General features: G+C 43.8%; 1 protein-coding gene across 1 annotated transcript in view; it reads left to right on the top strand.

Moving 5' to 3' along the window:
* The window catches only part of nup155 (nucleoporin 155), a 206,695-nt gene that overhangs the window by 158,316 nt on the left and 23,002 nt on the right, over positions 1–25,377 (top strand). Inside the window, exons 24-29 of the mRNA XM_087975422.1 lie at positions 7,626–7,817; positions 8,758–8,896; positions 9,084–9,219; positions 15,039–15,192; positions 18,539–18,643; positions 24,533–24,687. Of these exons, the coding sequence (XP_087831548.1) occupies positions 7,626–7,817; positions 8,758–8,896; positions 9,084–9,219; positions 15,039–15,192; positions 18,539–18,643; positions 24,533–24,687 (881 nt within the window). The remainder of the gene's footprint in view (positions 1–7,625; positions 7,818–8,757; positions 8,897–9,083; positions 9,220–15,038; positions 15,193–18,538; positions 18,644–24,532; positions 24,688–25,377) is intronic.

The following is a 25,377-nucleotide window of genomic DNA, read 5'->3' as shown; positions in this document are numbered from 1 at the left end:
TCCCCAGTGAACACAGATCTGAAGTACCAATTCAATTCTTCTGCCATTTCTTTGTTCCCTGTAATATATTCCCCTGTTTCTGTCTTCAAGGGCCCAATTTTAGTCTGAACCATTTTTTTGCTTTTCACATACCTTTTCACGTGGGCGGCACGGTGGCACAGTGGTTAGCGCACAGTGGTTAGCACTGCTGCCTCACAGCGCCAGAGACCTGGGTTCAATTCCCGACTCAGGCGACTGACTGTGTGGAGTTTGCACATTCTCCCCGTGTCTGCGTGGGTTTCCTCCGGGTGCTCCGGTTTCCTCCCACAGTCACAAAGATGTGCGCGTCAGGTGAATTGGCCATGCTAAATTGCCTGTATTGTTAGGTTAAAGGGGTAAATGTAGGGGTATGGTGGGTTGCGCTTCGGCGGGTCGGTGTGGACTTGTTGGGCCGAAGGGCCTGTTTCCACACTGTAAGTAATCTAATCTAATCTAAAAAAGCTTTTACTATCCTCCTTTATATTATTGGCCAGTTTACCTTCGTACCTCATTTTTTTTCTGCGTATTTACTTCTTAGTAATCCTCTGTTGTTCTTTAAAAGCTTCCCAGTCCTCCGTTTTCCCACTTATCTTAGCTATGTTATACTTTTTCTCTTTAAACTTTATATGTTTCTTAACTTCCCTTGTCAGCCACAGCCACCCATGCCACCTCCTAGGATCTTTCTTCCTTTTTGGAATTGCTACCAAATTGTGCCCTTTGTTCCTTTTTGTGATAGATATTGGGCAGATGTGAGAGGTAGTTTCTTTACTCAGAGAGTATTAAGGGTATGGAATGCTTTGCCAACTTGAAGTGCATTTAAGTCGTCATTGGACAAGCATATGGACATATATGGAATAGTGTAGGTTAGATGGGCTTCAGATTGGTATGACAGGTCGGCGCAACATCGAGGGCTGAAAGGCCTGTACTGCGCTGTAATGTTCTATGTTCTATTTGTGCCATTAACTCATCAATTTTGTTTTGAATGCTTTGTGTACTTAGACACCTATCACATTTCCAACGCCCCTCCTCCAAGTCCCTCCTCCCTACCTTTTATCTTCTGCTGAACACTCTCTGCTCATTCCTGAAGAAGGGCCTGTGCCCGAAACGTCGAATCTCCTGTTCCCTGGATGCTGCCTGACCTGCTGTGCTGTTCCAGCAATAAAGTTTCAACTTTGATCTCCAGCATCTGCAGACCTCACTTTCTCCTTGTGTACTTAGATGCAAAGCTTTTAAATTTGTTCTGCTGGTAAATTTCCCTACTTTTTTATAATTCCTTTGTGCATAAAAACATTCACCTATTCTGTCCCTCACCTTTATTGTCTCGTAACCATCTGCCATATTCCTAACCAGCACTCTTACTACCTCCTTTAACTTTGGGTTTTCTAATTTCCTTCACACCTCGCCCCAACCTCCAACACCCATGTTCCTTTCTCTGTCACCAAATTCCTCTTCTGTAAAGACACATGCAAGGTGTCTATTTAATATTTGAGTTCGGCCCCATGCCTCCATGTGTCAACACTACTATTCTCTGATTGGCCTTATTCCTCCTTTAACCTCTCTTAATATTTTTATGTTTACAGAAGACTTCTTTTGTGTTAGCTGCTAATCTTTTCTCAGAGTTCCTGTTTGATTCTTTTGTTCCCCTTTTCTCCTGTCGCCATACCTTGGACATTCTTGTTCATTCTACATTGTGTTTTTTTATCTGACACGTGTCAAAAGCACTTTTTTTTTCTCTGAAGTTACATTGACAGTCAGATCAGGATTGACCATTTGGCGCTTTGAACCTGCTCCATCACTGCTGATCATCCAATTCAGTACTCTGTTCCCGCTTTCTCCAAATACTCTTTTAGCACTTTAGCCCTGAGAACTACATCTAACTTCTTGAAAAAAATTTCATGTTTTGGCCTCTTTGCTTTCTGTGACAAAGAATTCCACAGGCTCACTGCTTTCTGAATGGAAAAGAAGTGTCCTCATGTCAGTCATAAATTGCCTATCTCATATCCTTAAGATGGTGGCTCCTAGTTCCAGACTCCCAGGTCGTCAGGAACACCCTTCCTATGGTTTACTGTATGTAGCCCTGTTAGAACTTTGTAGATGTCTATAGGAAACATTGGAAAAAGAAGCAGAAGGAAGCTATTCAGCCCTTTGAGCCTGCTAGACCATTCCTTGTAATCGTAGCTGATATTTCAAGTCAATAGACTGTACCTACATTTCCCTCATATCCTTTGATCCCTTTAGCTTCAAGTGCTATATCCAGTTCCATGTATAAATATTAATGATTTGGCCTTGCCTGCTTTTTTTGGTTGTGAATTCCACATACTCATCACACTCAAGGTGAAGAAATTTCTCCTTACTTTAATCCTAAATGGTTTACCCTGTATCCTTAGATTGTGACCCCGGTTCCATCTCCCCCGCAATCAGAATACCCTTGCTGCATCTCCCTGTCCAGTCCTGTTGGATTTTTTCAAGAATCCTTTCTTGATCATCCTTCACAGCCTGAACATTCTTCCTCAGACAAGGGCACCAAACCTGCGCCCACATTCCAGTTGAACATGTGATGACAGGGATGGTGCAGGGAGGGATTTGGATACCTGGATACTTAGGGCTCTTTCTTGGGTAGGTGGTACCTCAACAAACAAGATGGTCTAGACCAGAACCACAGGGGTACCAATATCCTGGGAGGTAAAATTATTACTGCTCTTCGGGAAGATTTAAATTAATTCAGCAGGGAGATGGGAGCCTGAAGTGTAGCTCCAGTGTCCATGAGGATGAGAGGAGTGAGGTTATAAATAAGATTTCAAGGTCGCAAGAGTGTAGTGGCATGCAGGAAGGTAGTTTGAAGTGTGTCTACTTCAACATCAGGAGCATCCGGAATAATGTGGGTGAGCTTGCAGCATGGGTTGGTACCTGGGATTTCAATGTTGTGGCCATTTCGGAGACATGGATAGAGCAGGGACAGGAATGGTTGTTGCAGGTTCCAGGATTTAGATGTTTCAGTCAGAACAGAGAAGATGGTAAAAGAGGGAGAGGTGAGGCATTGTTAATCAAGGACAGTATTACAGTAGCAGAAAGGACGTTTGATGAGGACTCATCTACTGAAGTAATATGGGCTGAGGTTAGAAATAGGAAAGGGGAGGTCACTCTATTGGGAGTTTTCTATAGGCCTCCAAATAGTTCCTAAGATGTAGAGGAAGGGATTGCAAAGATGCTTCTGGATAGGAGCGAGAGTGACAGGGTAGTTGTTATGGGGAACTTTAACTTTCCAAATGTTGACTGGAAATGCAGTAGTTCAAGTATTTTATATGGGTCAGTTTTTGTCCAGTGTGTGCAGGAGGGTTTCCTGATACAGTATGTAGACAGGCCAACAAGGGGCGAGGCCACATTGGATTTGGTACTGGGTTATGAATCAGGCCGGGTGTTCGATTTGGAGGCAGGTGAGCACTTTGGTGATAGTATCCACAACTCAGTTATGTTTACTTTAGTGATGGAAAGGTGTAGGTATATACCGCAGGGCAAGAGTTATGGTTGGGGGAAGGGCAATTATGATGCGTTTAGGCAAGAGTTAGGATATATAGAATGGGGAAGGAAACTGCAGGGGATGAGCACAATTGAAATGTGGAGCTTATTCAAGGAACAGCTATTGCGTGACCTTGATAAGTATGTACCTGTCAGGCAGGGAGGAAGTGGTCAAGCGAGGCAGCCATGGTTTACCAAAGAAGTTTAATCTCTTGTCAAGGGGAAGGAGTCGGCTTATATGAGGATGAGACATGAAGGCTCAGTTCGGGCGCTTGAGAGTTACAAGTTAGCCAGGAACGGCCTAAAGAGGGAGCCAGGAGGGGACATGAGAAGTCTTTGGTGGGTAGGATCAAGCTGTCAATAGGTATATCAGGAATAATTAGAGCCAGTCAAGGACAGCAGTGGGAAGTTGTATGTGGAGTCTGAAGAGATGGGAGAGGGGCTAAACGAATATTTCTTGTCAGTATTCACACTAGAAAAAGACAATGTTGACGAGGAGAGTACTGAGATACACGCTACTAGACGAGATGAGATTGAGGTATTAGCAATTTTGGAAAGTGGGAAAATAGATTAGTCCCCTAGGCTGGATGGGATTTATCCTAGGATTCTCTGGGAAGCCAGGGCGGAGATTGATGAGCCTTTGGCTTTGATCTTTATGTCATCATTGTCTACAGGAATAGTGTCAGAAGACTGGAGGATAGCAAGTGTTGTCCCATTGTTCAAAAAGGGAAGTAGAGACAACTCTGGTAATTATAGACCAGTTGTGGGTAGTGTTGAGTGATAGGATTTATAATCATCTGGAAAGGAATAATTTGATTCGGGATAGTCAACACGGTTTTGTGAAGGATAGGTCATGTCTCACAACCCTATTGAGTTCTTTGAGAAGATGACCAAACTGTGCAATAGGCTAAAGCAGTTGATGTGGTGAATATGGATTTCACTAAAGCATTTAATAGCGCTCCCCACACTAGCCTATTGCACAAAATACAGAGGCATGGGATTGAGGGCAATTCAACGGTTTGGGTCAGAAATTGGCTAGCAAAAGGAGACAGAGGGTGGTTGATGGGAAATGTTAATCCTGGACTTAGATTAGACTACATTACAGTGTGGAAACAGGCCCTTCGGCCCAACAAGTCTACACCGACCCGCCGAAGCGAAACCCACCCATACCCCTACATTTACCCCTTACCTAACACTACGGGCAATTTAGCATGGCCAATTCACCTGACCTGCACATCTTTGGACTGTGGGAGGAAACCGGAGCACCCGGAGGAAACCCACGCAGACACGGGGAGAACGTGCAAACTCCACACAGTCAGTCGCCTGAGGCCTGACTCCAGTCACTTGTGATGTATCACAAGGATATGTTTTGGGGCCACTGTTCTTCAATTTTATAAATGACCTGGTTGAAGACATAGAAGGATGGGTTTGTAAATTTGCAGATGATACTAAGGTCAGTGGAGTTGTGAACAGTACTGAAGGATGTTGCAGGTTGCAGAGGGACATAGATAAGCTGTATAGCTGGGCTGAGAGGTGGCAAATGGAGTTTAATGTGGAAAAATGTGAGGTGATTCACTTTCAGAGGAGTAACAGGAATAAAGTATACTGGGCTAATATTAAGATTGTTGGTCGTGTGGATGAGCAGAGAGATGTTGGTGTCCTGAAGGTTGCCACACAGGCTGATTGAGTTTTTAAGAAGGCATAAGGTGTGTTAGCTTTTATTGGTAGAGGGATTGAGTTTTGGCGCCATGAGGTCATGCTGTAGCTGTACAAAACTCTGTTGCGGCCGCACATGCAGTATTGCATACAGTTCTGGTCACTGCATTATAGAAAGGATGTGGAAGCTTTGGAAAGGGTGCAGAGGAGATTTACCAAGATGTTGCCTGGTATGGAGGGAAGGTCTTATGAGGAAAGGCTGAATGATTTTAGACTGTTTTCGTTCAAGAGAAGAAGGTTGAGTGATGACTTACAGTCATAGAGATATACAGCATGGAAACAGACCCTTGGGTCCAACCTGTCCATGTCGACCAGATATCCCAACCCAATCTAATCCCACCTGCTAGCACCCGGCCCATATCCCTCCAAACCCTTCCTATTCATATACCCATCCAAATGCCTCTTAAATGTTGCAATTATACCAGCCTCCACCACATCCTCTGGCAGCTCATTCCATACACGTACCACCCTCTGCGTGAAAAAGTTGCCCCTTAGGTCTCTTTTATACCTTTCCCCTCTCACCCTAAACCTATGCCCTATAGTTCTGGACTCCCCGATCCCAGGGAAAAGACTTTGTCTATTTATCATATCCATGCCCCTCATAATTTTGTAAGCCTCTATAAGGTCACCCCTCAGCCTCCGACGCTCCAGGGAAAACAGCCCCAGCCTGTTCAGCCCCTCCCTGTAGCTCAGATCCTCCAACCCTGGCAACATGCTTGTAAATCTTTTCTGAACCCTTTCAAGTTTCACAACATCTTTCTGATAGGAAGGAGACCAGAATTGCACGCAATATTCCAACAGTAGCCTAACCAATGTCCTGTACAGCCGCAACATGACCTGCCAACTCCTGTACTCAATACTCTGACCAATAAAGGAAAGCATACCGAACGCTGACTTCACTATCCTATCTACCTGCAACTCCACTTTCAAGGAACTATGAACCCGTACTCCAAGGTCTCTTTGTTAATAGAGACTTAATAGGGACATATAAGATAATCAGAGGATTAGATAGCTTGGACAGTGAAATCCTTATTCCTGGGATGTTGATGGCTAGCACAAAGGGACATAGCTTTAAATCAAGAGGTGATGGATATCGGACAGATGTCAGAGGTAGGTTCCTTACTCAGAGAGTACTATGGGAGTGGAATGCCCAGCCTGTAACAGTAGTAGACTCGCCATCTTTTAAGGCATTTAAATGGTCATTGGACAAACATCTAGATGAAAATGAAATAGTATAAGTTAGATGGGCTTCAGATTGGTTCCACAGGTCAGCGCAACATCGAGGGCCGAAGGGCCTGTACTGCGCTGTAATGTTCTATGTTTTATTTCTATTCTAGATATAGTCATGATACGACCCTGTACCATTGCAGCATGAGATCTTTGTTCCTGTACTCTAATCCTGTCACCATGAAGGCCAACATACCATTTGCCTTCTTGAATGCCTACTGCATCTGCATGCTTATCTTCAGTTACTGTTGTACGAGGACACTGAGATCTTGTTGCATATTCCTCTCTTCACTTTTTCGCTATTCAGATAATCTGCCTTCCTGTTTTTGCTGCCAATACAATTAAACTCATTTATCTACATTAAACTTTATCCATTGTGTTTTGCCCAGTTAGTTAACTTGTCCCAGTCACAGCTCACCCTCCCACCCAGCACTACTTCATCTGCAAACTTGGAGGTAGTTTCATGAGGGAGTACACTGAAGTTCACCAAACTGATCCCACGGATGTCAGGATTTTCTTATGAGGAAAAATTGAGGAAACTGGGTTTGTACTCTCTAGTGCTTTGAAGAATGGCCTCTTTGAAACTTATCAAACTCTGAAAGGGTTGATCGAGTGGGCGTAGATAAATTGGTTTTCCCCAGCTGGTGAATCTGAAACCAGGGATCAGGATATCGGTAGGCCATTTAAGACTGAGGATGGGAGTATTTGGAATTCTCTACCTCAGAGGAAGCTCATTGTAAATGTTCAAGAGACATTGTGCGAAGTTGGCAGTTGGTTTCTGGGAACTAAAGACATTGAAGGAATGCAGGAATGTGGCTTTGAGATAAAGAATCAGCCCTGATGTAATAGAATGGCATAGCAGGCTTGACACACTGTGTGTTGGGAGTCCTGTTGGTATGTTTTGATGGTAAACGTTGAGCTAACAGGCCCATAGTTTCCTGCTTTCTTATGATTCTTATGATCCCACTTTATTAAGTGATTTATAACTGTCTGCCAATCCTAATCCTAACCCTAAACCTAATGCATTTGTTCCCATTGAAAAATATGAATAGATTGGTGCAAAACCTAGAAATTGTTTTAAACCTTCTCGGGATAAAATCCATCGTGAAATTTGAGCACCAACCCTGAGCATGTTTTCCTTTTTGCAGGAGCTCCAGGAACAGTTGAAATCAACTCCGTTCCGGGACTTGGTTATCCGAGGGAAGGAGTTATGTGGGGCACTCATTACTTCACTCATTAACCGATACATTGGGGACAATGCGTCGGTAGATGCCATCAGTAAACACCTGAGGGACACTTGCCCCCTGCTCTACAGCAACGACGATGCAGTCTGTTCCAAGGTACAGTCAGTTAGGGGATGGCTTAAGAATCTGGAAGGCATGGGCTCAGTTATGGTACAGGGTGTCTATTTTGCTATCTTGGTGAATAGCAGTGCAGTCTATCTGACAAGTAATCCCTGAACTGATCAATGTCCCTCATCCTGAGGACTGTGCTCCCTCCCAACAAAGCTTCACTGAAACTTAAAACTAAAGGCAGAATTTTACAGGTAATGAAAATCAGAGCTAAAGAAGCAACAGATGTGAATGCTTCCACTCCCTGTAGACAGCCTAGCCATTAGCTGACTATCCTCTTCCAATCACAGGGATGTGCGTGTTGTTGGCTGGGCCAGCATTTACTCCTGGCTCGAACTTCACTGGGGAACTTGGTGGTGAACTGCCTTCTTGAAATTCAGTCCTTGGGCTGCTCGAAAGGGAGTTCCAGTATTTGACCCAGTGACAGTGATGAAATGGTTATATATTTCCATGTCAGGGAGGTGGGTGGCCTGGAGAAAAACTTGCAGGTGGATTTGTTCCCACACATCTTGTGCCGTTGCTTTTACGATGGCTGTGGTTTTAGGATGGGAAGGTGGTATGTAAAAGAGCGTTGGTGAATTTCTGCAGTGCATCTTATAGATTGTGCGCACTGCTGCTACTGAGTGTCAATGATGGAGGGAGTGGATGTGGTGCTAATCAAGTGGCTGCTTCGTCCTGGATGGCATCAAGCTTCTTAAGTGTTGTTGGAGCTGCCCCCATCCAGGCAAACTGGGAGTATGTCTTTTTGGAGATAGCCATTACTCTTCACTTTTCACTCTAATCCAGGCTATTGAGCAGGACTTGCATCTTTTGGACATGGACTTATTCGGCATCTGAGGCTTTGTGAATGATGTTGGCCATTATTGACCATTCTGTTTTACTGAATAATTATTATTACTTATGTATTTCTGATTGGCTTATTTTCCAGGCAAATGAGCTGTTGCAGAGTGCACGACAGGTTCAGAACAAGGCAGAGAAAGAGAAAGCATTAAGAGAATCACTGTGCCTGTATCAGGAGATCGGGCACCAAGTTGACCTTCCCAGTGTCTGTGCACAGTTCAGACAAGGTGAGAGCATTGGTTTACAAGGCTGTTCAGACAAGGTGGCCTGTGCTTTCTTCAGCTCCACACTCTATCAATTCTGATTCTCCAGCATCTGCAGTCCTCACTTTCTCCTATGTTATCTGGATGTGAATGTTTACAGTAGTAATTCTGGCAAGATTTGATAATGCTCCTGTTCCCTCTGTTTTTCCAGTGCGTTGCTATGAGGCTGTGGCTGAGTTGAGCCTCTCCGCTGCTGATAAAAAGGATCCACAGGGACTGGGTCTTCATTATTATAAGAATGGAGAGCCAGAAGAGGATCCAGTGGGACAGCAAGCCTTCCAGGAGAGGTGAGCTCATGCTCCGTCTGGATGTTTCACCTTCAGGTTGCAATCCAGATTTGTTGTCCTGTTTAACATGAAGTCTCACCCCTCAATTCTGCTTGGCTTTCCTGAAGTGCGACGACACCTGACCCTGAACACACGCCCTGTCTGACCCAGGAGCCCTTGTCCCATTTGACTTACTCTGCTTTTTGCCAGTCAGCAATCCTCTACCCACGCCAGTGCCTTGCCCCTGGCACCGTGGACTCTTGTCGTCTTTAGCAGCCTCCTGTGCAGCACCTTGTCAAAGGCCCTCTGGAAATCCAAATAGATCAAGGGCAACTAGGAAGAGTATAAGGCCCCTTAAAGATCAGCAAGTGCTGCCTTTGTGTGGAACCGCAGGAGATGGGGGCATTACTAAATGAGTATTTTGCATCAGTGTTTACTTTGGAGAAGGATATGGAAGCTCACAAACTTGGGGAAATAAATAGCAACATCTTGAAAAATTTTCATCATTAGAAAGGAGGTGGTACTGGACGTCTTAAAATGCATAGAGGTGAATAAATCCCTCAGACCTGATCAGGTGTACCCTAGAGTTTTGTGGGGAGCTGGGGAAGTGATTGCTGGGCCCTTGCTGAGATATTTGTATCATCAACAGCCACAGGTGAGTGCTGGAGGACTGGAGCTTGGCGATCATGGTGCCATTGTTTAAGAAAGGTGGTAAGGACAAGCCAGGCAACTGTAGATTGGTGAGCCTGACGTCAGTGAGCATGATATTGGATGAATCCTGAGGGATAGGATTTATATGAATTTGGAAAGGCAAGGACTGATTAGGGATAGTCAACATAGCTGTGTGTTTGGGAAATTGTGTCTCACTACCTTAATTGAGTTTTTTGAAGATGTAACACAGGACTGATGAAAGCAGAATGGCGGATGTGATCGATATAATCTTCAGTCAGGCATTCAACAGGATTCCACATGGTAGACTGGTCAGCAAGGTTAGATCACATCGACTGCAGGGAGAACTAGCCATTTGGATACAGAACTGGTTCGAAGGTAGAAGACAGAGGGTGGTGGTGAGGGTTATGCAGATTCATAGTTTCTTGAAAGCAGAGTTGCAGGTAAACAAGGTAGTGAAGGCGGCATTTGGTATGCTCCCCTTTATTGGTCAGTGCATTGAGGAGAGGAGTTGGGAGATCATTTTGTGGCTGCACAGGACATTGAATCGGCCACTTTTAGAATACCGTGTCCAATTCTGGTCTCCCTGCAACGGGAAGGGGCTGAATAGGCTGCGGTTATTTTCCCTTGAGCATTGGAGGCTGAGGGATGACCTTATAGAAGTTTATAAAATCATGAGGGGCATGGATAGGGTGAATAGACAAAATCTTTTTCCCCAGGATCGGGGAGTCCAGAACTAGAGGGCAAAGATTTAGGATAAGAGGGGAAAGATATAACAGGGATCTTAGAGGGCAACATATTCATGCAGAGGGTGGTACGTGAATGGAATGAGGTGCCAGAGGAAGTGGTGGAGGATGGTACAATAACATTCAAAAGGCATCTGGAAGGGTATATAAATAGAAATGTTTAGAGGAATTAGGCCAAATGCTGGCAAATGGGACTAGGTCAGATTGGGATGTCTGTTTGGCACAGGTGAGTTGGACTGAAGAGTCAATTTCCATCTCTATGATTCTGGCTTCCATTGGCACTCCTTTTGTCTAAGTTGCTCGTTAGCTCTTCAGAGAATTCTAACTGATTTTTCAAGCTTGATTTCTCCTTGATGAAGCTATGCTCACTCAGTTGAAAAATATGGTGCTGGAAAAACACAGCAGGCCAGGCAGCATCCGAGGAGCAGGAGAATCGACGTTTCGGGCATAAGCCCTGAAGAAGGGCTTATGCCCGAAGCGTCGATTCTCCTGCTCCTTGGATGCTGCATGGCCTGCTGTGTTTTTCCAGCACCATATTTTTCAACTCTGGTACTCCAGCATCTGCAGTCCTCACTTTCTCCTATGCTCACTCAGCCCTATTTTACCAAACACTAATGAACTTTAAAATCTTACCAATGACCAAAATCAGGCTATAATTTCCTGTCTTCTGCCTCCCTCCCCTCTTAAATGGGAGTGGTATGTTAGTCACTTTCCAGTCCTTTTGGGACCCTCCCTGACTGCAGTGATTCCTGAAAGATTACCATCAATGCCCCTACCATCTCCTTAGCTATTTCCTTCAGAACTCTGGGGTGTAATCAATCCAACCCAGGTGATGAATCTGTCTTCAAACCTTTCAACTGCTCCAGCACCCTCCCCAGTGATGGCCACCACACTAACCTCTGCCCCTGACGTTCTCGAAGTTCTGGTATGCTGTCGGTGTCTTTCACTGTGAAGACTGATGCAAACTACAGTTCAGTTCTCCCACCATTACTACTTCATTAGTTTCATTTCTCGCTGGTCTAATATCCAGTCTTGCCTCTGTCTTACCCTTGGTATATCTGCAGTCTTTTTATATATTACTAGTTAACTGAACCTCCTACTTCATTCTTCTTCCTCGCAGTCAACCGCCCCTACTCCCTGCCCCCAATGTATTTTTCATTACCCTCTGCTAGTTTTTAAAGGCTTCCCAGTCTCTCCTATGCTTTTTCTTTTGCTTTTATGCTGTCGCTAACTTCCCTTGTCAGTCGTAGTTGCCTCATCCTCCCCGCCATGGGTTTCTTCTTCCTGCTGTGCCTCCCGAATTACCCCCAGAAACACTTGCCATTGCTGCTCCACTGTCTTCCCTGCAAGGCTCCCATTACAATCAACTCTGACCAGCTCCTCCCTCATGTTTTTGTAGTTACCTTTTACTCCATTGCAATACCGTTACAGCCGATTCTAGCTTCTCCCACTCAAACTGCAGGGTGAGTTCTGTCATGGTATGGTCACTGCCCACCTGGGATTCTTTTCCCTTAAGCTTACTAACCAAGTCTCCCTCATTAAATATCACTAAATCCAGAATTGTCTGTTCCACAATTTGCTCCAAAAAAACTATCTCATAGAATTCCACAAATTCTTTCTCTTGGGATCCACTGCCAGCCAGATTTTCCCAGTCCACCTGCATATTGAAGTCCCCCATGATTATTGTATTAGTACAGGTAGACAATGCTTTATCCGAAATTATCGGGACCAGCTTTTTTTTAGAATTCAGACTTTTTTCAAATTTCAGAATAAGTGTCAGTTTGATAGTGAAATTTTAAAACATCTTACCGGAGGACAGACTTACGAACTAAAACAGGCCAGGAGAGAGAATCCAGGCCTGCCAGTGCTGGGCCATGCCCCCACACGCACTCAGACGTACATCACGTCTGAGTGACACGCATCGAGTGGGTGTCGACTTGGGTTAGCTGTTTGTATGCCAAACAAACAATGAGAAAGCAGTTCACAAAAAAAACCTTCAGATTTCAGATAAAGGCTCGTCTACCTGTACCTTCCTTACATGCCTTTCCTATCTCCTGATTTATTTTCTTGCCCACATCCACCATTGTTTGTCATTTAAATAAATTATTTGGATGAGAATGTAGGAGACATGGTTAGTAAGTTTGCGAATGACACCAAAATTGGTAGTCTGGTGAAGAGTGCAAAAGGTTATCTAAGATTGCAAAGTGATTTTGATCAATTGGGTCAATGGGCTGAGAAGTGGCAGATGGTGTTTAATTTGGATAAATGCGAGGTTATACATTTTGGTAAAACAAACAAGGGCAGGAGTTACACAGTGAATGGTAGGGCCCTGGATAGTGTTGTAGAACAGAGAGACCGAGGGGTTCAGCTTCATAATACTTTTGAAGTTTGTGTCACAGGTAGACAGGGTGGTTAAGAAGGCACTTAACACACTTACATAGAACATAGAAGAATACAGCACAGTACAGGCCCTTCGGCCCTCGATGTTGCACCGATCCAAGCCCACCTAACCTACATTAGCCCACTATCCTCCATATGCCTATCCAATGCCCGCTTAAATGCCCATAATGAGGGAGAGTCCACCACTGCTACTGGCAGGGCATTCCATGAACTCACGACTCGCTGAGTAAAGAACCTACCCCTAACATCTGTCCTATACCTACTCCCCCTTAATTTAAAACTATGCCCCCTTGTAATAGCTGTAATAGGTCATTGCTCAGACCTTTGAGTACAGGAGTTGAGTTGTCACATTGAGGATGTACAGGATGTTAGCGAGGGCTCTTACCCAGTACTGTGTGCAATTCTGGTCACTCTGCTATCAGAAGGATATTATTAAGTTGGAGAGGATTTATAAAAGAGTTACCAGCATGTTGCTGAGAATGGAGGGTTTGATTTATAAATATAGGGTGGGACTTTTTTTTTCTTTCGTCATTCATGGGATGAGGGCGTCTCTGGCTAGCCAAGCATCTATTGCCCATCCCTTATTATCCAGAGGGCAGTTCAAAGTCAGCCACATTGCTGTGGATCTGGTGTCACATGCAGATCAGACCAGAAGATGATGACACTTTCCTTCCCTGAAGGACGTTTGTGAATCAGATGGGTTTTTCCTGACAATCGACAATGGATTTGTGGTCATAATTAGACTCTTAATTCCAGATATTTATCGAATTCAAATTCCACCACCTGGGTCCCCAGAACTTTACCTGAGCCTTTGCATTTACAGAGAAAATGAGGTCTGCAGATGCTGGAGATCAGAGATGGAAATGTGTTGCTGGAGAAGCGCAGCAGGTCAGGCAGCATCCAGGGAACAGGAGAATCGACGTTTCGGGCATTAGCCCTTCTTCAGGAGCCCTCCTTTGCATTTACAGACCAGCGGTAATACCACGGGTCCATTGCCTCCCCATGACTGGAATGTATGAGGTTGTGGAGTGATCTTATAGACATTTAAAAATCATGAGAGGTACAGATGAATGAATAACGAGGGTCTTTTCCCTTAGGAGGGGAGTTCAAAGCTCATGGGCTTCAAGGTGAGAGGAGGAAGAATTGAGAAGGACCTGAGGGCCAACATTTTAGAGTGTTTAGTGTATGGAATGAACTGCCAGAGGAAATGGTGGATGCACATACAGTTCGATGTTTAAAAGGCATTTGGGTAAGTGTATGAATAGGAAAGGTTTGAAGGAACGTGGGCCAAAGGCAGGCAGATGGGACTAGTTTAGTTTGGGAGCACGGTCGGTATGGACTAATTGGACCGAAGGGTCTGTTTCCTTGCTGTATGACTGTGACTACTGCTCGGAAGGCCTGTACATAATACCCATCAGGTTCCTTTGCGGTTTTTCAAATCTACGCACGCACACTTTCTTCGCCTTCCGACCCCATATCACTGCTTGCTATCGATTTAATTTCATTTCTTATTAACAAGGCGACCACCTGCCTGTCTTTCGATAGGACTCGTATCCTTGGATATTTAGTTTGCAGCCTTGATCTCCTTACAGCAATGTCTCTGTGATACTCACAACATCATTCCCATCACTTTTCAATCTGTGCCTCAAGCTCAATTACTTCCTTTCATCACTGCGTGTATCTGAGTACAACTGCCTCAGTCCTGCGATGACTGCTCCTTTCTCATAGTTGTCCCCTGATCTGTTGTGCCCAAAGTTAGATTCTTGACCGTTTCTAGACTGTCTAAGCTATTACTTGTTCTGGAAACTGTAATAATCTCTGCTGAGTCCTTCCCTACCTTTCTGCTTTTTCCATAATTTTCTATGTAACAACCCCTTCATCCCCAAACTATATGTTTCACTCTAAATATGATGTCTCTTTCCTTATCTTGGAAACCTTACTCTGATCTGCTTGACCCCAAACTCAAACCCTGCTGAATTCATTCTTTGCCTAATAGCTAAACCTGAGTTGTGTTGTGTTCTACAGGCTGAACTGTTATAAATGTATCTCGGACACACTGCAAGAACTGGTGAACCAGAGTAAAGCTGCTCCACAATCTCCCAGTGTCCCCAAGCTACCAGGTCCTCCAGTCCTGTCATCTGACCCCAACATGTTGAGTAATGAAGAGGCAACGCAGCATGTTAGTATCTGGGTATTGTGTGTGCATTTCTCTTGTCAATTGAACTAGGATTTGTGTGAGCTGTATGAGTGCGTACAATGTGTGTGTTATGCATATAATTGCATCAGATATGTAATTGAGAAACAAATGGTTTTGTTCACTGATGCATAGTTTGGATTCCATTAAGGCCACTTAGCTCTTGTCCTCATTTACAAACTTGGTTCAAACATGGGCAAAAGAGTTGACTTCCAGAGCGGAGGTGAGAATGGCAGCCCTTGACATCAAGGGGGTTTATGACTGACTATGGTATTAAGGTGCCCAAGCAAGACTGGAATCAATAGTTTTAAAGTGGCAAATGAATTGCTGGTTGGCATTATATCTGGTGTATAATAAGATGGTTGTGGTTGTTGGGGGTCAGTCATCTCAGCTCCAGGGCATCTCTGCCAGAGTTCCTCAGGGTAGTGTCTTTGGTCCAAACGATCTTGCATCCGTCGTAAGATCATAAGTGGGGACGTTCGCTAATGATTGCACATTGTCCATCACCATTTGAGAATTCTTCGATACTGAAGCTGTTTCTGTTCAAATGCAGCAAGATCTGGATAACATCTCGGTTTGTGTTGACAAGTGTCAAGTAATGCTCGCACCACACAATTGTCAGGCCATGACCATTTCCATGGGCAGCATGGTGGTACAGTGGTTAGCACTGCTGCCTCACAGCGGCAGAGACCCGGGTTCAATTCCCGCCTCAGGCGACTCTCTGTGTGGAGTTTGCACATTCTCCCCGTGTCTGCGTGGGTTTCCTCCGGGTGCTCCAGTTTCCTCCCACAATCCAAAAATGTGCAGGTTAGGTGAATTGACCATGCTAAATTGCCCGTAGTGTTAGGTGAAAGGGTAAATGTAGGGGAATGGGTCTGGGTGGGTTGCGCTTTGGCAGGTCAGTGTGGACTTGTTGAAGGAAGGGCCTGTTTCCACACTGTAAGTAATCTAATCTAATCTAATCTTATCACAGCACCTTGACATTTGATGGTGTTACCATCACTGAATCCCCCACTATTAAGATAGTGGCAATTACGATTGATCAAACACTCAGCTAGACTCACCATATAAACATGGTGGCTACAAGAGGAGGTCAGAGACTACAAATACTGCAGTGAGTTAATCACCTCTTGATTGCCCAAAGCTTGTCCATCATCTACAAGGCTCAAGTCAATGGTATAATAGAATAGTCTCCCCTTGTATGGATGGGTATAACAAGACACCATCCAGGACAACGCAGCCTGATTAAAGCATCCCATCAAGAATCATTCAGTCACTCCACCACCAACACTCAATTGCAGTACTGTGTACTTTCTATAAGATGCACTGCAGAAATTCTCCAAGGCTCCTTCAGCATCTTCCAAAGCCGTGACACTTCCATTTAGAAGGACAAGGACAGCAGATAGATGGAGCTGCCACCATCTGCAAGCTTCACTCCAGGCCACTCACCATCCTGAGTTGGAAATATATTGCTGTTCTGATTTTCAAGAATCATTCCTGGAATGAGAAATTCCACTTATGAGGGTAGATTTGAGAGTTTGTGATTTTTCAAAATGGTGCAGGCTGGATAGAATAAATGGGGAGAGTAATTTGACAAATTATTAAGATGAAGAGGGCACAGATTTGAAGAAGAAGGAAATGTGAAGTGAGGGAACTTTTTATTCCATAAATAGAGTTTGGAATGTATTGCTTGGAAGTATGGCAGATTCATTTGAAACATTCAAGAGGATTATTTGAACAGAATCAATGTGGTAGGTAAAGGGAGAAGGGAGAATTGTCATTAAGTCAAGATGCTCAATTCAAGAGCCAGAACAGACACAATGGGGCAAATGGCCTCCTCCTTCATCTTCGTACCTCTGAAATTCTGTGGCTGGCATCTGAGATGCTGGAAGCCTGTGGAGATGCAGTCAATGTTTCTGGCTGAAAATGCTTGAGCCTTATCTTTTGCACTGAGGATGGGGTTATTTATTGAGACTCCTCCAGTGAGTTATGTAGTTGTCATTAATGTTTGCCAGACTGTAAAGTATTCAATCAGATTTACTGGTTGTACAATCACATGGTTCTGTACATTACATACAGTGTCTGCTTTACGAGTTGCATGCTAAACAGCAGAACCCAAACAGACATTTGGAATAAGATTGCACATTAGTCATGATCTCTTGTGCAGTGGTACAGACTGGAGGGTCTCAGTGGTCTGTTCCTATGTTGCTAAACTCTTAACATAAATTTACGCCGACCCCCTCACACTTGCTGCGTCACTGTCACCCTAACCCTGTCACACCTACTGCGTCACTATCACCCTTACCCCCTCACACTTGCTGCGTCACTGTCACCCTGACCCTGTCACACTTAGTGCGTCACTATCACCCTGACCCTGACTATAAGTCTCACAGCGATTTGCTGACGAGTGATCGATCTGCAAATGGGGGCCTCATTATATTCAGTCTAGCTGGAGAGCACAGCCAGGTCGAGAAGTCCGTGACTGTAAATCAGTTTAACTGGTATTTATGTGGACATAAATTTAAGGTGAAGGGTGGAAGATATAGGGGGGGATGTCAGGGGTAGGTTCTTTACCCAGAGAGTGGTGGGGGCATGGAATGCGCTGCCTGTGGGAGTGGCAGAGTCAGAATCATTGGTGACCTTTAAGCAGCAATTGGATAGGTACATGGATAGGAGTTTAAGCTAGGACAAATGTTCGGCACAAGATCGTGGGCCGAAGGGCCTGTTCTGTGCTGTATTGTTCTATGTTCTTTCTGACACCAGTCCTTTAGCCACATGTTGATTCAATGTGATTTGTTTCTCTGTGACAATTCACACATTGTTCAGGCTGTAATTCTCAGATCATGCTTTTTACTTGAATTCCCAAGTGGTGATATTTGCTCAGCAGGGCCTCCTCCCTGTTCCTGCCTATGTTGTTTGTGAAAACATGGACCACCCAACATAATTTATTACATTTTTAAAATTCTTCTCTCACAAACCTGATATTGGGTAGGTTGCACATCCTTTGGGCCTTGAGTTTGTGGCTGCAGCAGACATTATCTATCCCAGTTTGTAAAATCCCTAATCTGAGCACCTTTCTATTTAGTTGTCTCACACTCTCATGGGCAGTCTTCTGAGCTGAAATGTCTGGTTATATGAATATCTAATTAAAAGCACATGTGTATGTGGTGTATTGTATGCATCCCGCGTTGGTGTCTGATTTGGAGATTATGTGTACACAAATTGGTATTCAGTAGTGATGGTAGTTGGTTTTAGTGTGTTTTGGTATACGGGTGTATGGATATCTGTGTGTGGTATTAAGATATTACTTTGTTTCTTCACTTTGTCACAGTTTGAGCAAATGTTGAAGCTTGCTCAAAGGTCAACAGACGAACTCTTCAACATCGCTTTATTTAATTGGCTGATCCAGGCTGACCTGATGGACAAGCTGCTGGAGGTAAGTCAAGCAACTGAGGCAAAGTGCGAATGAGCTGGTAACTGTAGTCCAGATCGAAAGTGTAACGAAATGATCACTTGATCCAAGTTCATGACCATGTCGGCTCCTTATATGCCTGGTCAGAAATACTAACTAACTTAACTGACCATGGCTGCTCTTTGTGCAACATTTGACTTTGTTTCTCTCCATCAAATTCTGAACTGTCCATGGAGCCATCGTTATGTTACCATCAGAAACAAGGAACAGAAATTGCTGGAAAAGCTCAGCAGGTCTGACAGCATCTATGAAGAGAAATCAGAGTTAACATTTTGGGTCTGGTGAACCTTCCTCTGTGTTCTGTGGAAGGGTCACTTCCCAAAATGTTAACTCTGCTTTGACTTCACAAATGCTGCCAGACCTACTGAGCTTTTCCAGCAATTTCAGTTTTTGTTTCTGATTTACAGCATCACAATTATTTCTCTGTGAGCCTCCTTCTAATCCTTAGCGTTCTGTACAACAGCTTCATCCACCTCCGACTCTGGATGCCACCTCACCCCTGCCCAAAGCTCCACTTCCTTTTACCCGACTCATCCCCCACCTGAACAGCTCTGACCACCCACCCAACAATTCCAAAATAGATCCCCCTCCTCATATTTCTGACTAACACCACCTCTGACAATAAGCCCTCTAACCAACTAACCAACCCTCTTTGTAAAGATTTCCATCAACAGATATTGCATCATCTGTCTCTATGCCTCAGTCTGTAAAATGGAATAACAGAAAGGAAGGCCTCTCAGTCTGATCTAAGTTCTTTGAAACTATTCTTCAAATTGTTGCACTGCTTGACCCCCACAGCCGTATAATTCAAGTAATTATTCAACTTGTTTTTCACCATAAGTGTTGATTCTGCTCCCATCACCCATTCAGACAGTAAATTTCATATCGTAACAATTTCCAGTGTGAAGAAATAAGAATATCTTGTGTTACATTTGGAGTTTTTGACAAAATAGTCATAGAGATGTACAGCACAGAAACAGACCCTTGGGCCAACCCATCCATGTTGACCTTCTAATTCTGGATTCCCCAACCCCAGGGAAAAGACCTTGTCTATTTATCCTATCCATGCCCCTCATAATTTTGTAAACTTCTATAAGGTCACCCCTCAGCCACCGATGCTCCAAGGAAAACAGCCCCAGCCCGTTCAGCCTCTCCCTATAGCTCAGATCCTCCAACCCTGGCAACATCCTTGTAAATCTTTTCTGATCCCTTTCAAGTTTCACAATATCTTCCCAATAGGAAGGAGACCAGAAATGCACACAGTATTCCAACAGTGGCCTAATAAATGTCCTGCACAGACACAACATGACCTCCCAACTCCTGTACTCAATACTCTGACCAATAAAGGAAAGCATACTAAACGCCTTCTTCACTATCCTATCTACCTGCGACTCCACTTTCAAGGAGCTATGAACCTGCACTCCAAGGTCTCTTTGTTCAGCAACACTCCCTATGACCTTATCATTAAGTGTATAAGTCCTGCTAAGATTTGCTTTCCCAAAATGCAGCACCTCACATTTATCTGAATTAAACTCCACCTGCCACTTCTCAGCCCATTGGCCCATCTGGTCAAGATCCTGTTGTAATCTGAGGTAACCTACACCACCAATTTTGGTGTCATCAGCAAACTTACTAACTGTACCTCTTATGCTGACATTGAAATCATTTATTTAAATGACAAAAAGTAGAGGACCCAGCATCGTTCCTTGTGGCACTCCACTGGTCACAGGCCTCCAGTCTGAAAAACAACCCTCCACCACCACCCTCTGTCTTCTACCTTTGAGCCAGTTCTGTATCCAAATGGTTAGGCCTCCCTGTATTCCATGAGATCTAACCTTGCTAATCAGTCTCTCATGGGGAACCTTTTCGAACACCTTACCAAAGTCCATATAGATCAAATCTACCACCCTGCCTTCATTATCTAACAGTATCTTCTGGTCTTTTTTAATATTATCATTTGAGGAGGCAAGATACAGTCTAACTCATTGAACTTTGGAAAACAGGAGCAGGAAAAGGCCATTCAGCCCTTCAAGCCTGCTCAACCATTTCATATGATCATGGCAGATCATCCAACTTAGGACCCTGTTCTCATTTTCTCTCAATGACCTTTGATCCCTTTATCCTGAAGAACTGTATGTAATGCCTTGAAAATGTTAAGTGTTTTGACCTCAACCTCTTTCTGTGCAAAGCATTCCGCAAGCTCACCACTCTCTGGGTGAAGAAATTTCTCCGCATTGCAACCCTAAATGACCTACTCCATATCATTAAACGGTGACCCCTGGTTCTGGACTCCCCGGCCACCTGGAACATCCTTCCTGCGTTTACCCTGCCTGGTCCAGTTAGAATTTTATAGGCTTCCATGAGATCCCTCCTCATTCTTCTGAACTTGAATATAATCCTAACTGACTGTTTCATACATCAGTCCACCCATCCAATATATCAGTCTGGAAAACTTCTGCTGCACCCCAAGAACATTCTTCTTCAGGTAATGAGATCAAAACTGCACACACAGTATTCTATGTCTGGTCTCACCAAAGCCGTGTACAATTACAGTGCGACATGCCTGTTCCTGTACTCAGATGCCCTCACTATGGAGGTCAGCATATTATTTACCTTCTTGAAGGCCTACAGCACCTACATGCTTACCTTCAGTGACTGGTGTACAAAGACACCCAGGTCTCATTGCATATTCGTCTCTCTAAATTTATAGCTATTTAGATAGATATTCACCTGTCTTCCTGTTTTTGGTTGAAAATGGATAACCTCATATTTATCCTTCTACTTCATCTTATATTCACATTATAGTTTGGACAGTCATACAGCATAGAACCAGGCCCTTTGGCCCACCATTTTCTAAATTCATTCACGGGATGAAGGTTTCGCTGGCTAGGCAGTATTTATTGCTCATCCTTAATTGCCCAGAGAGCAGTTGAGTTGACCTCATTGCTGTGGGTCTGGAGCCACACGTAGGCCAGACCAGGTAAGGATGGCAGTTTCCTTCTCTAAAGGACGTTCGTGAAACAGGTGGGTTATTCCCGCATTTGCCAATAGATTCATGGTCATCTCTTGAATTCAAATTGCACCATCTGCCACAGTGGGATTGAAACTCAGGTCCCCAGAACATTGTCTGGATCTCTGGATTAAAAGTCCAATTATATTTCCACTAAGCCATAGTCTCCCCAATATCTACGCTACACAAATCTCATTTGTCTGCACTTAGTCCATAGCCTGCTATGCCCCAGTATTTTAAGTTCTCACCCAGATGCTGGTTAAACGTGAGAATACTGCCTCCATCACCCTCTCAGGCAGCACATTCCCTATATCTATAACCTTCTTGCTCTTCACCCTCTGGTCTTAGACACATCTGCATTGGGAAAAAGATTCTCACAATCTGTCTGTGTCTCATAATTTTGTATACCTCATTCAGATCCTCCATTAGTCCAAGGAAACCAAGCCCAGCCTATCCACCCTCTCCTCATAACTGAGACTTTTACTCCCAGACATCACCATGGTGAATCTCTTTATCCTTCCCAGTGCACTCACATCCTTAAGGTAGTGTAGCCAGCAGAACGGCACGCAGTATTCTACCTGTGGCCTAATCAATGTTTCCTAAAGTTGTAATAAGACCTCCTGGCTGGTGAAAGCACGCATCCCGTATACCACCTTCAGCAACCTGTCTACCTGTGCTGACATGAGAAAGTGAAGACTGCAGATGCTGGAGATCAGAGTCAAAGAGTGTGATGCTGGAAAAGCACAGCAGGTCAGGCAGCATCCGAGGAGCAGCAGAGTCGACGTTACGGGCATAAGCCCTTCTTCAGGAATATGCTGACACCTAAGGTTTATGAACTAGTTCCTCAGTATTCTGTGGACACCTATCATTCATTGTTTATATCCTTATCTTATAAGACCTCCCAAAATGCTTCATCTTGCATTTGTCAGGATTAAATTCTAACTGCCTAATTTATCAGCTGATCAATATCCAATTATAGCATAAGACCTTCCTCCTCATGATTAGCAACATTCCTTTTTTGTGTCATCTGCAAATTTCCTAATTACACCCTGTACATTCAAATCCATGTCATTCATGTGCATAACAAACAGAAAGGATCCCAGCACCGATCCCTGTGGTATGCTGCATGTCACAGGCTTCCAATCACAGAAACATCCCTCCCTCATCACCCTTGGTCTACCTTTTGCAAGCTAGTTTTCGATCCAGTTTGCCAGCTTGCCTTGGATCCTATGAGCTCCTACCTTTTGAACCAGGTTTCCGAGTGGGACATTTAAAGGCCTTATTGAAGTCTATGTAAACCACATTAACTCATCATCTTTTCCAAAAATTCATTTAAGTTAATCAGACTGGATCTCCCTCTAACAAATCCATGCTGTCTCTCCCTGCTTTTCCAAGAGTTTTTGCCTATCCTTCCTTCAGAATCTTTGCCAGTAATTTTCCAATCACTGATGTCACATTCCATCTGCCATGTATTTTCCCTCTGAGTTTGTTCAAATCACAATGAAACATGTCTGCATCCTCCTCACAGTACACCTCACTTCCCTCCCACCCCGACACACATGCGCTCACCTGCCCAGTTTTGTGCCATGTGCACATTTAGTAAAATCACTTAATTCTCTCACCTAAATCATTAATATATATCATGAATACCTGGCGACGTAGCACCAATCCCTGCAGTACCCCACTAGTCCCGGTCTGCCACTGTGAAAAAGATCCACTTAGTCTCATTCTTTGCTGCTTGTTTGCCTGTTTGTTCTCTATCCAGGGCAAAAGTGGGTACTGCAGATGCTGAAGATGAGAGTGGTGCTGGAAAAGCATAGCAGGCCAGGCAGCATCCGAGGAACAGGAAAAATCAGCATTTCAGATAAAAAGCCCTTCATCAGCTTCATTCCTGATGAAGGGCTTTTGCCCAAAACATCGATTTTCCTGCTCCTCGGATGCTGCCTGGCCTGCTGTGCTTTTCCAACACCACTCTCATCTTGACTGTCTTCCCTATCTATGTTGTTACATTATCCCCAGTCCCATGCACTTCAGTTTTACATACTAACCGCTTATCAAATCAAATCTTATCAAAAGCCTTATTAAAGTCCAAGTAAACCACATTTACTGGTTCCCCCTCATCAACTGTACTAGTTACATCCTCAAAAAGTTCCAGTAGTTTCAAGATCATTGTCAGTTCCTGCGTTTACAGTAAAGTTTGTTCATGTAACCATGCTTCTTGTTCCGGTTACCTTCACTCTGTGTCTGGGGTTGTATGTTTAGGAATATGTGTGTAATTTGGGAAAGGGGTTAACCTTTGCCAATAATTTCTGGGTGTGAGGGGCATTCTTTATTCTTTTATGAGATATGGGTATTTGTTGCCAATCCCCAAATGTCCTGAGTGATTGGGCCATTTCAGAGAGCGGTTAAAAGTCAACCCCATTGTTGTGTGCCCAGGGTAACATGTAGGCAGATTTCTTTTCTTAAAGGACAATTGTGAATTCAATGCATTTTTACTCCAATCAAAAGATTTTGTGATCACCATTCAAGAATTTATATTACAAATTTATTACTTTAGTTTGTATTGCACAGCTGCTATGATGGGATTTGAACTTGTTCTCTGAGCATTTTCCTGGTTCACTGGATTACTAGCTAAATGACATTAAAACTTGACACTGTCAGGTCCAGTTTTGATTTGGAGATACTGGGGTGTACAAAGTTAAAAATCAATTTTAGTCCAATTTTAGCAGTGATTTCTATGGCAACCTACGATTCATTTAAAATTGCTTCACCTAAATTTGTATTTTTCAAGAACTGAACCTCAACATAAGTGAAGATTTAATACAGTCAGCGTTTTGTTGCAGGTTAATTCTCCATTTCTTGAGCCATATTTGGTCCGAATGGCAAAGCAAGATCAGAACAAAGTTCGTTACATGGACTTGCTTTGGAGATATTATGAGAAGAATCGCAATTTCAGCAATGCTGCAAGAATTCTAGCTCGCCTTGCAGACATGCACAGGTAGGGAGCAAAGGATACTTAACCTCCATTGAACCTTGTCTGTTCAGGGTAAGGTTCACCAATTGTAAGTCTACAGAGTCGATGCCTCCTAAAGGTGAGGTGATAGGACGAGGCAAAGTGATTGTAACAGCCCTTGACAAGTATTTGACTGATTGGGCATTTTGTCAAGATGGCATACTGTGCTACGACTGTGGTTAAGACCTGTTACATGTTTGAAATCCTCAAAATTCTCATTCCTGCTAAGTTTTGTGTGATCTAAAATCTTAGGTACATTTCAGTTGGTCTCTGTATCCACATTATTCAAATAGAATGTGAATGGCTTAGGTCCAAACACCGATCCTTGTGTTATGCCCCCGGTTGCAGCCAGCCATCTTGAGAATGATGAAATGTTCCTGCTCCCTGCTCCCTGCTTTTCACTTCTTAACCAATCTTCAGTCTATGGTAACACAGACTCTGAAAATCCAAATACATTACATTGACTGGTTCCCCCTCAGCAACTATGCTGACATCATTCTCAAAAAGATCTACTGGTTTTGTCAAACATGACTTCTCTTCATAAATCCATATTGGCTGCATCTAATCATGGAAATTATGAAGGCACTGACTATAAGTTTTCCATTTGTAGTACCAATAGATTGGAGAATTGTAAATGTTACATCCTTGTTCAAAAGCATGTAAAGATCATCCCAG

The sequence above is a fragment of the Chiloscyllium plagiosum genome, unplaced genomic scaffold (assembly GCF_037043375.1).
Source record: "Chiloscyllium plagiosum isolate Xiang-an unplaced genomic scaffold, Cpla_swu_hap1 HiC_scaffold_2, whole genome shotgun sequence".
NCBI classification, from domain to species: Eukaryota; Metazoa; Chordata; class Chondrichthyes; order Orectolobiformes; family Hemiscylliidae; genus Chiloscyllium; species Chiloscyllium plagiosum.
The sequence above is the reverse complement of the archived record's forward strand: the minus strand, read 5'-3'. Positions and strand labels throughout refer to the sequence as shown.